The sequence below is a fragment of the Festucalex cinctus genome, chromosome 2 (genome assembly GCF_051991245.1).
Source record: "Festucalex cinctus isolate MCC-2025b chromosome 2, RoL_Fcin_1.0, whole genome shotgun sequence".
In the NCBI taxonomy this organism is placed as follows: Eukaryota; Metazoa; Chordata; class Actinopteri; order Syngnathiformes; family Syngnathidae; genus Festucalex; species Festucalex cinctus.
Genome location: NC_135412.1, coordinates 15,053,664 through 15,067,468, shown reverse-complemented (window position 1 = coordinate 15,067,468; position 13,805 = coordinate 15,053,664). Strand labels below are relative to the sequence as shown.

General features: G+C 37.5%; 3 protein-coding genes across 5 annotated transcripts in view; all 3 read left to right on the top strand.

The window, feature by feature from the left end:
* LOC144013841 (uncharacterized) overlaps positions 1-2,514 on the top strand; it is a 33,022-nt gene extending 30,508 nt beyond the window's left edge. For all 3 annotated transcript variants that reach the window (XM_077513108.1, XM_077513109.1, XM_077513107.1), the window contains 2 exons: positions 541-650; positions 1,323-2,514. In XM_077513108.1, coding sequence (XP_077369234.1) covers positions 541-650; positions 1,323-1,536 — 324 coding nt within the window. In that variant the 3' untranslated portion in view covers positions 1,537-2,514. The remainder of the gene's footprint in view (positions 1-540; positions 651-1,322) is intronic.
* Positions 2,515-2,794: 280 nt separating this feature from the next.
* LOC144014976 (four and a half LIM domains protein 2-like) lies at positions 2,795-6,679 on the top strand. Its single transcript, XM_077515274.1, has 5 exons — positions 2,795-3,295; positions 3,373-3,547; positions 4,400-4,569; positions 5,428-5,614; positions 5,873-6,679. Exons 1-5 carry the CDS (start codon positions 3,140-3,142, stop codon positions 6,022-6,024), a joined length of 840 nt encoding a protein of 279 aa, XP_077371400.1. The 5' UTR covers positions 2,795-3,139; the 3' UTR covers positions 6,025-6,679.
* A 903-nt stretch (positions 6,680-7,582) lies between these two features.
* Positions 7,583-12,331, top strand: LOC144013840 (uncharacterized protein C7orf57 homolog). The gene is made up of 8 exons (XM_077513106.1): positions 7,583-7,801; positions 8,910-8,964; positions 9,054-9,233; positions 9,312-9,399; positions 9,589-9,718; positions 9,955-10,019; positions 10,103-10,203; positions 11,723-12,331. The coding sequence occupies exons 2-8, from the start codon at positions 8,922-8,924 to the stop codon at positions 11,779-11,781; spliced, it is 666 nt and encodes a 221-aa protein (XP_077369232.1). The 5' UTR covers positions 7,583-7,801; positions 8,910-8,921; the 3' UTR covers positions 11,782-12,331.
* Positions 12,332-13,805: the final 1,474 nt, after the last annotated feature.

Here is a 13,805-nt window from a genome sequence, read left to right as displayed (position 1 = left end):
ATGGATACATTAAGTGTCCAAAAGACATATTTATGTTTTAATGTTTTCTTTTTATGCTAGAGCATAAAGAAGTCTTTCATACAGCCTCCCAAAGGCAGAAAACTGGTTAAAAAAAAAAAAGGTAGTAATTACAAAAACGGCCAGCAGGTGGCAGCAGAGTATAAGAGATCAACCAGGGTCATGTTGCAAACAAGCTGATTTCCCCACAATTCAAAGCAGATTTGTGAATAATGCTGAAACTTAGATATATATTTTAATGCTAATTGTTGCGAAACGAAAACAGATAGAAACCTACTTTTTTTTTCCTGATCAAAGAAGAGACTCTAATTTTTCATGTGGTAGGTTCCAAGTTTTTATAGCAATAGAACATAATATTCTGTGGGCCTTGCAAAATCAGTCAAAATCCAGTAAAACAGCCGAGAGCGAAGGGGGTTGCTTCACTGAAAATGGCTGGGAGTGAATGAGTTAATCATTAACATGTCTGTGCTTTTTTTAAAACATGAAAAGTTGACCTCGCCAAAATATGTTTTGTCTCATCAGGATGAGGTTTTGTTTGACAACTGGGATGTGATTTTTAATGGAGGCACTATCAAGGAGAATGTTCCTATTTACTCTTTTGATGGTAAAGATGTTCTCCATGACAACACATGGTATGTATTGCAATTTAACACTTTTACATTTTCTTGGTCATAAATAAGGATTATTGACAATGAATCAGTGATCTGTGTCCAACACCGCTTGTTCTGGTCAGAGTCACAAGGGAAGATGAAGTTTAGTACTGTAATCAATCACTGGACTGACGCATGGCCAGAAGCATTTACACCTATGGACAATTTAGCATTCAGTGAACCTTACATACTTTTGGGTCAAGGAGCCACAAGTTAATTGACTTCAATTAACTTTTTTTTCCTCCTTCTTGGCGAGTAACAGAGGAAGGAGGGAGCCAGACGATATTGCAAAAAGATGCCTTTTTGCTCTGATTAATATGCACTGTCAAAAAAAAATAAATAAAAAGAAATTTTAATTTTATAAATTTTAATATTTATTTATTTATTTATTTATTTATTTATGTATTTATTTAAATGTAACAATACATGTTTCTTCTGTACTAAATAGTCTATAGGTTCAATGAAAAAAAAAGCCTTTTTTTTTATTTCCAAAATATTTTTATAAAGGTAATTTTAGTAACATGATACCGTAATATTTTTGCCCATTGTTATCATACCGTCAGATTCTAATATCGGCCTACCCACTGACCTGACACCAACGTTTGCTAAATTTCCGAATGGATGAACTCGACTTTGTCTGCGTGTTTGTCTCAGGCCCGAGAAGATGCTGTGGCACGGTTCCGTCACCAGCGGTCAGAGGCAGGTTGACGGTTTCTGTGAGTCGTGGCGCATGAGTAGCCACGTGCTAACCGGCAAGGCGTCACCGCTGCAGAGCGGCAGTCTGCTCCAGCAGACTTCCAGCAGCTGTTCCAGCTCCTACATAGTGCTGTGTGTGGAAAACAGCTATATCGGCCATGGCAGGAGATAAACGCACACGGGGCATGGCGAGAAACCTGCTTGGGACTATAATTGTTATTGTTTTCTTGCAAATACATGTTTTTTTTGTTTTTGTTTTTTTTACATTGCAAGTAGATTAGATGGTGCTAAACAAGATAATCATATATGTGAAACAACAGTTTCATGCGGTTCTAAGAAGATTTAAATGTAAACTCCAGTTCTGGGGAAAAAAAAAAAAGAGACCACTGCAAAACTGCAATTATTATATCTGTATATGTTTGAGTAGATTGAAAAATGTCATTTTATTCTATTAACTACTGAAAACAAAACTCCCAAATTTCAAATAGTGTCATTCCAAGATTTTACTTGCAGAAAATGAAAAATTGTCAAAATACCAAAAAAGGTAAAAAAAATTTTTTATTGGTCTTCTTTTTCTTCCCAGAGCTGTAGACGCAAGGAATTAGGAGAGCAAATAACAAGTATGACTCAGCTGTTGAGAAAGAAAATAACACATATACTGTATGCAGTAACAGGGCTATTTTTTTTTCTTATTTTGTTTTATAAGAGTGCCTTTTCTTATTTTACTGTTGTCTTTTTTTATGGATAAATGTATCCAGCCAAGATCCGTACATTAGCCAGGTTGACGATAAAAATGATACAAATAATATATGTAAACACATGAAAGCTCTGTCTCTGTAATGGGAGCGGTAAATACAAAGCAACACTTGCATATCAGACAATCAACCGTATTTTTGTAATATTTTGTAAACAAGTAGTATCTAGTTTGGTGCCCGGGTTTCAAAAGGGAGGACAGTTGGCAGGGGAAATGACTGCTCGTGACAAATGTAATGATAATAATATGACACTTATCAGCCAGAATTCTTTGTACCATTATATGATTAGGTCTAATTCTACAGAAAATGTGAATACAATTGTTCTGAGTATTCGCCCAAACCTTTGATCTTCTGACAAAGCACTTGACTTGAATTAAAATATGTTTGTCAACCACTGGGCTGGCCCCTTCGCTTTTATAAAGCAAAGGATCACTCATCACTTTGTTCTTAGTCTGCAAGAAGCCTGTACTACAACTGCAGCTGCCACAAGGTATGACCTCTACTTGACTTTTCACTGCTTTGCTTTACACTGAGGGCACAGAATGCAATCCATCAGTGGGTTGGGAGTTGGAGAAAAAACAAACAAACAAAAAAAAACAACGAAATATCTATTAGGCCACATGAGTTTAAAGGTCATCTCATATTCTGGCAAAAAAAGAGGAACAACCAGCAAAAGCAGTATACACATTGGTTCATCAAAGAATATTTTCTGAACTTTTCTCCTATTTGTAAATCATGCTCTATTGTCACTATATGCTCTTTCTGACTACCTTTGTCCTCTCACATCCCAGGATGATGCTGCCGTCTGCCTCCCTCAGTCTCTCATTTAATCAAACAGGATCTGCCTCGATACTCAATCAGACCTGAGTTTATTTTAAGCAAGCATTTAGCAGTTTGTATGAATGTACAGAAATTAATTGTATGTTTTCCATCATGGGCAAAATTTTTCCGACCAATAATGACAATCACAACATTGCTTTACTTCACTTTTAATCATGCTTAACTACCATTTTGATGTAGATGGCTGAACCTCGCAACTGTAGCGAGTGCAAAGAGTCCCTTTTGGGGCAAAAATTCATCCTGAAGGCAGAAAAGCCACACTGCGTAAAATGCTACGAGACACTGTGGTGCGCCAACTGCGTGGCGTGCCACCAGCTCATTGGCTGCACAAGCAAGGTAAGGTTTTCGCCGCGTACACTCGATGCCTGCCGATGACCTCAGAACCAATTGCTTGCCTTTCGCCCCTTTATCAGGATGTGTCGTTCAAGGGCCTCCACTGGCATGGTGAATGTTTCCTCTGCATCAGGTGCAGCCAATCTCTGGTGGATCAGGCTTTCGCTACCAGGGATGACATGCTGATGTGCTCGACATGCTACAGCAACGAGTTCGCAGCAAAATGCCACGAATGCATGACGATTATAATGCCAGGTGAGAGAAAAAGCCTCGAACAACCAACACCCAAAAAAAATTGGGATTTTATTTTATTTTTATTTTTAGACAATCTTAACAAAAATCTGTATCAACTGGTTGAGGTACCACTTTATTTAAAAAAAAAAAAAAAAGGAAAAGAGAGAGAGAGAGAGAGAAAGCATAATATGGCAAAAAAAACAAGAAGGAAATTTACTTTTCTTTTGCCAAGAAATTTACAGCTCTAAGTTTTCAGGACAAATTATTATTTTTTATTATTATTATTATTTCAGTGCTGTTTTTCACTGCATAGAAAATATTCATGAAAACGCAAATTAGCTCAAATAACCATTAATGTTGTAGTTATTAATATAATTATTATTATTTTTTTAAATACACACACACACAAACAAAAACGTCCCCAAATTTTGTGAATGCAATACAGGTCATTATTATTATTAGTATTATTATTATTATTATTATTATGTGAATTAGACACTGATCATGTAATTAGGAAACAGTTGAATATCAATAAGCAACACTTTATTTCTATAAATGTCTGCTAGTGTTTACATTTTCAAATTTCTACAGCCTTCCAAGGAAATCACAATGTCCCCTCACTGGTTTGCTATTTTTAGAACAGGTCGATGGGTTACTTATGTGGTCCTTTCAGGGTAGCTACTTCTATCATGATCTCATCTATTTCCTTGAGTTCTACAATAACAAGTGTTATAAATGTGAAATCGTCCCTATACCAAACGATTGAGTTGGCGTCTATGGTAAAGGTTTTTATGGTTTTAAAGTAGTTAGTAGTTAAAGGGTAAATTAGAAGCCATTTCTATTCATTGTATTTTATACACCATTTCTTCAAAGGCTCAAAGAAGATGGAGCATAAGGGCATCAGTTGGCATGAGAGTTGCTTTATTTGCAAAAGCTGCCAGCAGACCATCGGCACCAGGAGCTTCATCCAGAAGGACGCCAGCAACTACTGTCTGCACTGCTTTGAGGAGCTCTTTGCTCAGCAATGCATCCACTGTAAGAAGGTAGGACACAGCATGACTTATTTGCCAATCCATATACTGTTTTTTTCTAGTTATGCGCATTTTTTTGCATTGTGCTGTCTAGTATCTAGTGATACTAATGAGCTTCAGATATATTGTATTTGGGTGAAGTGGGAGAAAAATGTAGCATTTCTTTGCCCAAGCACGGTTAGTGTCTAAGTCAGTCTGGAACTAGTACTTAGGCCGGGGGGGGGCTTGTCTCAAAGCCTGCAGCGGTGGATGGTTCTAGTCATTGAACAGTTGGATGGATGGATGGATGGATGGATGGATGGATGGATGGATAGATAGATAGATAGATAGATATTTCCAGATAGATATTTCCAGCTGTTTTGCTGCTAGCTTAGAGCTGTTGCTGTTGCTGGAGGGGCTAGCAGCTCGCATGGGAGATTCCGGGGAGAATCCAAGAAGGAACGAGTTCTTGACCAATAGAAGTCAATTGTTACAGTGGAAACTAACCTGTAATTTACCAGAAAATTAAGAACAGACATCTTAGATAAGCATTAATAGCTTGACACACACACACAGTTGTTGCTGTTGTGATTTTCGGCTTGTTCCAGTGTACAATAATTACACGTCATAAAACCAGCTTGTTGCTTAAATTCTATTTTATTCTGTTTGATTATATTTTTTATGATATTTCTCTTTAACTAAAAAAAAAAATTAGAAAAAAATCTGTGGTTTGTGGGATTGAACGAACAAACAAATTAAACTAGTAAATCAAGTTCCCACTGTATATCAAATACAAATCATTTTGAGAAAAGGTGTCAGAATAATTGAAAAAATCAAGCTGAAAGACTTAAGAAGAAATGTCTATTGTGTGTGTCTGTGGTTCTCTTTCAGCCTATCACCACTGGAGGAGTTAACTACCATGACCAGCCCTGGCATAAAGAATGCTTTGTTTGCAATGGATGCAAGCAGCAACTAGCTGGCCAACGTTTCACTTCTCGAGATGATTCAGCCTACTGCTTCGACTGTTTCTCCAACCTGTTTGCTAAAAAGTGTGCTTACTGTACCACTCCAATCAGCGGTAAATGAGGTCTTTTTGTTTTAATGCTGAATAAACAATAATAACAATAATGTTAGGAAATACTATTTAATTCTCGTGAAATTATTACTGCAACTGTTATCCGTTTGGCCACTGTTTAACTGACTTGTGAGGATACTTCACATGCTTCCCTTTTGATTCATAATACCGAATTACAACTTTATTACATTATGCTGACGAGGAGATGTCCTGATTGTGTCCTCGAGCTCATACCTCATCATAGATTTGCTTTTGTTCCAGGTCTCGGGGGCAGCAAGTATATCTCGTTCAAGGAGCGCCAGTGGCACAACGACTGCTTCAACTGCAAACGGTGCTGCGTGTCCCTGGTGGGCCAAGGCTTCCTGACATTCAACGATGACGTCTTCTGCCCTGACTGCGGCAAAGACGTCTGACAGAGTGCCAAATTCACTATTGCTTTCTCACACTTGCTCTGCATGCACCCACAGTAGTCCTATTAACTCATTCACTCCCAACCATTTTCACTTAAGTATTTTCCTGGATTTTGACAGATTTTTCAAGGCCCGCGAAATATTATGTTCTATTGCTATAAAAATATGGAACAAACCAAAAGAGAGATTAGAGTCTTTTCTTTTATCAGGGAAAAAAAAATATATTCCTATCTGTTTCCGCTGTGCAGCAATTAGCAATAGAACATAGCTAAGTTTCATCGTTTTTCACAATTCTGCTTAGAACTGTGGGGAAATCAGCTTGTTTTAACATGGCCTGGTTGATCTCTTATACTCTGCTGCCACTCAACCGTTTTCTGCAGTAGAGAGACTGCATCAAAGCCTTCTCTATGCTCTGGCATAAAAAAAAAACAAAAAACGTATAAATACGTCTTTGGGACACTTAAAACATTTAAAATATGACGTATTTATACGTTTTTGGGAGCTAATGAGTTCATAAGAAAATATTTTTGTTGCAAGTTGTGTTTTAGATCATAATCACTCTGTTTATATACAGTATCTACTTTGAAATTAGAAACCAGATATATACTGTAGTGTTCTGTTTATTGTTGTGGCTTAATATTTATAACAATAAATAAAGACGAGTGCAAAGACAACCCTGTATCATGACTCATGATAATATTGCTGCTAATTATAGAAAATCTACATTATGTTAAAGGTAACATGTTATGGAAAATAATGGACTTGGCCGAGTACCTGCCCAAACATAAGTGTGAAATTAAACAATAATCCCCCCCCCCCCCCCCCCCCCCGATCTATCTATATCCGAAAAAATGTCTGTGACTGAACTTATTCTACAGTTGTGCCCCACTAATCACCACAATAGCCAAAACCTAGAGAAGAAAAACTGAGAAGTGCAGAGGAGGGACACAGGAAATATCGGTAGCAAGGATGTGCTCTTGTTGGCTGATCACTCTTGTGCTTCCTGTCACTTGTACCTCGAAGTGAGAACTCGTCTCTAGACTATAGACTCTGACATTTCTTGAAGCACGCTTTAGTAGTTGTGTTTTGTCTTTCACTGACAATCATCAGGGAAAAAAAAGTGAAGCTTGACTGAGATGCGTGCTGGTGCACTGCGAGTGACCAATCCACTTCTACAACGCACCAATTTCGCCATGGCAAGAAATATGCTGTAAAAATAATTACACTGGTCAACAAATAATAATAATAATAATAATAATAATAATATATTTAGTAACATTTATGAATTAAGGGTTAGGTTCAACAACAAGTGGATTTTTATTTTATTTATTTATTTATTTTTCAAAAGCATCAAACTTCAAATTACAGTTCTGCGAGCTTTTATCGGTCAAACACAATTAAAAACAAAACAAAAAATGAAAATACCTATTAAAAGAAAAAAACAAAAAGAAAAAACAGGCACTGTTGGCCCAAAAAATAAATAAAATAATAATAATAATAATAATAATAATACGTTTCCGGACACATAATGTGGCTGTGTCGGGAGGTGTGATGTGTTTCTTTCGGTCAACATGAAAGACCTCTCACTGGTGACCAATTTCCAAATGTATCTGCGTGAACGCCAAAATGAACACAGAATTAGAAAACCATCAGATCCCTTTCCGCAATGGACGATCTTTGACTTTGAAGGGAAGTGGACGCTGAAGTGACAGGAAGTGGGTGCCTTCTGCCGATATTCGTTGCTCGTCCCTTTAATTTGCAGGATAACGAGCAGCAGACGGTAAATTCCTCCAAACTGCATCCGTATCACAACACATTTTAACAAGCGATTATGTAAAATATATACATATATTTTTTTAACTACTGACTGATTGCGTCGTTTGTGCTCTGACGGGCTAGCTGCTGTGTCAATTCGCTAGGCGGCTAAAAGCGTTAGCAAGGCATTGTTACACATACTACTGACTGTAATGCTGTATTCACAACTGATTCGTGTTGCAGCTACTACTGTACTACTAAACTGTGCTGTCGTTAGCATTGGTGGCTGTTTTTGTTCGATTGCAGTTTGCAGGGAAACGGTTGATCATTTCATCCGGTAAAAATTAAATTAAATGAGCCGAAAGTAATATCACCAGCATGATATTACACGTTAGTATACACTATTTTTTTTAATACTTGAAAATACATTTTATTAAAAAAAATATATATTATTTTTGCATTCGCCAGCAACATGTTTCGCAAGCTCCCTTGATTAATATATTTATTCAACCATTACGTTCATGATGAACGTTTTCTTGGTGAGGAGGTTTGGGAAACCGCCGACAGGGGACGCCTTTTTCTCTACTATTGCGTAATATAAAACTTGCAGGGGAGAACAAGATAGTAGTGCAACCGGCCGAATTTGGTGTCAAGTGGTCCGGACCAGTAAATTCATTGAATAAAATGATTATAACCAATAATATGTTGAATTCTAATAGCTATACTGTAGCCATGGTTATCCAAGTCATTTTCGTAGTATCGTTTGTGTTATTGGAGCATTTTTACAAGTCCAAATACTAATTACAGGTAATGAGGTATCCTTAAGCAAAATATAAAGAACAACCTCAGATATTTTTTATGTGCAATTTGATTCTGTTAATCATCTGCTGTCTATCATGCATTATAAATTATCGTAGTAATCACATATAAAGTAAAACAAAACAATAAGTTCCAGGTATTTAAAAAATATAGAATTGCATTATAAAATTAAATAAACTTAATGAGCGAGGAATTCGTTTTTACTCAATTTCTACATGTGCATTATAATTATCAAAATTCTTATTTATCCATCCATTTATTTATTTATTTATTTATTGCTAAATGTATTTCATTTTGTAAATGCCTGTCTTCAGATTAATTTCACTATGAGCGCTGTTGTACCCAACCATCGAAGGACCAAGCCTGGAGGTAATAATATGAAAAACTGTTTTGGCCTAAAGCTGACATCCTACAAACAGTTAAGTTTGGATCAAATAGAAATTGTCCATTCGTTTCAGGCATAAAGCCAGGAGCAGCAGCAGCAGCCAGTGGTGTGACTGGACCGACATCTCAGATCCCCGGTCTGTCCCAGACTGCTGCTCAAAGCACAGCCGTCGAGAGGATCAGCGGACGGCGGGTTGGCATCTTTGAATCCGACTCGGACTACGTCAAGCTAGCGAAGCAAGGCGGGCATAAAGGTAAAAATAATTCAGTGACTGCCATTTCCTACTTATTATGACGGGATGTTTGGAAATGTAAATATTTGTGTGCCGCAGGTCTGTTGAGCCATGACACCGATGTGGATGACAATCCCAAGACAGGCTACAATCCTAATAATTGGTTTTCGGGTGACGACTCAAACGGGTAATTGAACATTAACATCTTGGCACAGGGAAATCCTTGCTTTGGCTCAACCTGGGGGAAAAACAAACAGATAGATAGATAGATAGATAGATAGATAGATAGATTTAAGCTGGTCGGCACAATGACATTTCTAAGCCGCAGAATGCGAAGTGCGGCTCAACGTATGTCACGGTGGTTTTGTACTTGCAGCGACAGCAAAGCAACGTCTCCCAACAGCCAGGCGAAGGGCGGCAGGCAGCCTTTGCTTGCACCGTTTGGCACTGATAACAGTTCGTCCTGGGAAAGAGAGACTGATATATTTACTCATGATAAAGATAAGGTGAAGACATCAAAAGAGTCACCATGTTTTGTTTTTGTTTGTTTTTTAATCCGCCTCCCTCCCCCGTTGCCTGACGTTTTTTTGGTAATATGAGTTTGCTCCATCATCATGGTGTCATCACAGGATGTGCTTCACGTTTTATTTTTCATTTGTAATCAATCATTTCATCGTTCGTGGTCCACCGCCACAATTAATTTCATCATGCATGACAACCGCTTCACCTTTTCATTCTGCAGATGTCCCCTGATGGTACCGCCACCAAGATGGAGGGGCTGTCGGTGAGCAACAAGTACAAGAGAACGTGAGTACATCCCACAGCAACACGGATGGAGATGACAGGATGAAGGTTTCACTCAAGTTTCTCTTTCTCTGTTGTCCGCATAGGTCTCACAGTAAGCAAATGGCCCCAGTCAGCATGTCCAAGCTGCTGAGTCACGGCTACATGGAGGACAAAAAGAAGTCTCCCAATGACGACGATGCCTCAAGTACGTCGGACGTCGAGACATATTGGGCCTGATTGACTAAAATCCCAAATAGCAGGGGCACACATTCGAACAGATTGCATGTGCTGTTGGTAACCGGTGTAAAAAGTGGTGAGGGCCGCCATATGTAAAAAAGAATTTTGTGCGTTAATTTACTCTAGTGGTTTTCACCATGGGAAATTTGGAAGAGCACCACAAGTGCAAAATGAAGTTTGAAGTGATGGAATTGGAAGTGTTAGTGGCAAGGTTATTTTTGTTAACTAAAACCAACGAAAAAACTAAAATTCAAAAACCAATTTCGTTAACGAAATAAAATAAAAACGAAAATGCTTTTTAAAAAGCGAAAACCAACTGAAACTACATTTTATGTTTACAAAATTAACTAAAACTAACTATAATTATAGCAAAAATGTCCTTCGTTTTAGTCTTTGGTAATTTAATTTATTTCATGAGCCTTTGGGGATGATTTTAAATGTGATTTTAAGTATATTGATTTTGATATTAAGTGGAATAAGGACATTTGAAAGTGTGTCACAAGAAGCGACGTCATTCAGTAGCAGCCAATCAGATGACGTCACTCCCATTGCGTTTTTTAAATATTGCGCACAAGTACCGGTAATACATGTAAAAAAAAAACAAAAAAAAATAAAACTAATACTGAAACTAACTAAAATGAAGCATTTATTAAATAACTAAAACTAATACAAACTAATAGGACCACCCTGAAAACTAATTAAAACTAACTTAAAAAAAAAAAAAAAAAACTATACTCAAAACGAAATCAAAACTAACTAAAATGAAAAATTCCAAAACTATAATAACTCTGTTTAGTGGAAGAGGCAAACAAACATTACTGAGTTATACACAAAGAAATCTATTGCTTCGATAACTTTAGGAAAGCTGACAATCTTACAAAAGTCTTTTGTTAAAATTTCATTTAACTTGTCCCAAGTGAATGGGATTTTGATTAATGTGTCCATCCTGCGTAATATTCATTAAAACTATTTGGGGAATGCTTGCACCATTTTCCACAATGTGCTGAAATGTTCCAGACGCAAGGAAATGCACAGTTGAAAGGAGTTTTCTCTCAGTGATAGGGCATGACTCCTTCTTGTGATTGGCTCAGTCCGTCCCTAAGATCATTCAGAAGCTCCAAAATGATATTTCTGAATAGATCATATCTTGTGATCATTTTGGTTTTCCCTGCATCAACTCTCTTTTTCTATCCACAGTCATCTTTATGCATGGTGTCAAATTACATTAAATCAGCTGCTAAATTAATTTATAGTATTTATTTATGTATTCCTTCCCAGAAGGCACAAAATAAACAGCAACTTTGCCTGTTTGGTAAATGTAATCTTAGTTAATAGGTCAGCTTCCACATCTGTTTTCACAAGCAGTCGAGTTTGGACCCGTTTATGCAAATGCAAACCTTTAATACGATTCAGGTTCTCTATGTGTGCTTGTTAGTGTAAGCCATTGCAAATTCCCAGAACTGATTTATTTATTTATTTATTTGCAGGTGTGACCTCAGAGCAAACTAGCACCGTTGCCACGGAGGATGTGGATGACCTTGATTAGTGTGCCGACTCGCTTTTCTCACACTCATTCACTCTTCTTGTTCATCCACTGACTGTTTGTGCTCATGTTTATGCAGAGGGACGAATCCTTCCGTTGATTTGCTTTGGTTTGGAGAAAGCATTTAATTGAGTAGACGTGACGATGTCGTTTTGTTTTTGTAACGCAATTCCTCGATTTGACAGGTAACATGCAAGCCGTGTGGCAAAATTAAATATTTGACTTTCTTAAAACCTTTCCATCTTTAAGCATGCTTTTGAGCTGCTCGGTTTGCCGGCCTATTTGTGTGATGATCGGGTACATTATTGATGTTTGTGCTAATTTATTTGCGTTGAAGTGAAGTAAAATAAAATCTGTGTGTTTGAGCTGCAGATGCGAGCTGACTGCAAAGCCGCTCTTGCAAAGTGATGTTTAGTTCTGCAAAATATTTGTTTAATACTGTATTCCCCTCGTGTCTCATGTTCTGTCTGTAAGCAGAATAAAAATGAGTCAAATTGCAGTTAGAGATGAGCCTGTGCCAAGTGTTCGATATTAATTATAATATTCAACCACTGATGGGACATTCTGTTTCTTATTTTGCAGACGAAAAAAAAAGCTGAACGTGCATTGTAGACCTCTGTAAGCAGAGTTGAGTCATGAATGTGTCTTTTGAACATACTAACCACGCAGTTTGTGAATTTCATGACAAACCTAACAAACCACCACACTTTCCCTCTTTGGGCAAGAGTGAATCTGGACAGTTGCCAATCGCAGATTGTATAAATATACTTGAAGCATCCCAAAATATTCCTAGATTTCTCACCTATCACTTTTGCTGCTTTGAAAGGGGAAGACAACCTCCCCGCCTAAATTGTCTTGACATTATGTTCTATGCAGCCACTTAGTCTAAATACGGTAATCTGGTTAAAATTGTGTTAGTGGAATATGAGTTAAGCAGCAAAATCTAGCAGTTTTTATCAATATCATAAGGCGGCCATTTTGCCACTTGCTGTTGACTGAAGATGACATCACAGTTGCTCGGGGCTCAAACGACCAATCACAGCTTACCTGCTTTCTGAAGCTGAGCTGTGTATTGGTTGTGACCTGAGCCTTGAGCAACTGTGATGTCATGTTCACTCGACAACAAGTGGCAAAATGGCCGCCCCCTGAGACGGATGAAAACGTCTGGATTTTGATACATACTTCATATTCCACAAACGTAATATTAATCAGAATATCATGTTTAGACTAGTGAGGTCACATATATCATTATTGTCAATAAATGTGTAAAGTTCCCCTTTAATTCTTTCACCATCAATATAACAACTTGACAATGATGAGAAACATCCAAATCTTACCAAGATACTTCAATGTTCAAAAAAAGAAAATGTCACGTTATTTAAACCTACCACTGTATGATGCTGCCGCGTCCTTCAGAACTACCAGACTGTCAAAGGTTTTGCCACTTCCGATACTGTTGTATTTGAAGCACATGCAGGGCTACTTTTATTTACTGTTCACATATAATCTCCAGTTCAACTCTTAACAAGTTGGCGCTGACCAACGTGGGAACCTTGTGTGGCTTTGTGAGCACTTTGTGGGTTTTGATCAACAAACGCTGGCCAAAGGAGTCCGTCCACACACGCATTGAGTGACTCACCTAGATGTGATATCACACACATTTTATTTCAATAAATGGTGCATGTGCATGTACTGATTTTTGGCTTTTATTTCTCCATCGTTATCAGAGCGTTATTGAGAGCAAGGTAAATTATTCACAAACCTTTTCCACCCTTAATGTGCAACTGAATTAGAAAAAAAAATAAAATACGTGAAATTATGGCTGTATTCCTGAATAGCCTATATCACAGTCCAACTCATTTACCTGGTAGTCATCACACACCTGCCACCATTTAAAATGCCTGTAATTAGCCACACATACATTTTAGTTATTCCATTAGGCTTTTACTGAACCCTGTGGGTTTTGTGCTTCGACTGTTTATTTGGAACTCTTCATAATTCCATCTACGTTGACTAAAGTTCCAGTT

Bases quoted from the DNA above. Each gene is read 5' to 3' on its own strand.
- LOC144014976 (XM_077515274.1), top strand. From the start codon at position 3,140: ATGGCTGAACCTCGCAACTGTAGCGAGTGCAAAGAGTCCCTTTTGGGG. The intron at 3,548-4,399 runs GTGAGAGAAAAA...ATTTCTTCAAAG, and splicing joins CATGACGATTATAATGCCAG to GCTCAAAGAAGATGGAGCAT. The intron at 4,570-5,427 runs GTAGGACACAGC...GTTCTCTTTCAG, and splicing joins AATGCATCCACTGTAAGAAG to CCTATCACCACTGGAGGAGT.
- LOC144013840 (XM_077513106.1), top strand. From the start codon at position 8,922: ATGAGCGCTGTTGTACCCAACCATCGAAGGACCAAGCCTGGAG. The intron at 9,719-9,954 runs GTGAAGACATCA...TTCATTCTGCAG, and splicing joins TTACTCATGATAAAGATAAG to ATGTCCCCTGATGGTACCGC. The intron at 10,020-10,102 runs GTGAGTACATCC...TTGTCCGCATAG, and splicing joins AGCAACAAGTACAAGAGAAC to GTCTCACAGTAAGCAAATGG.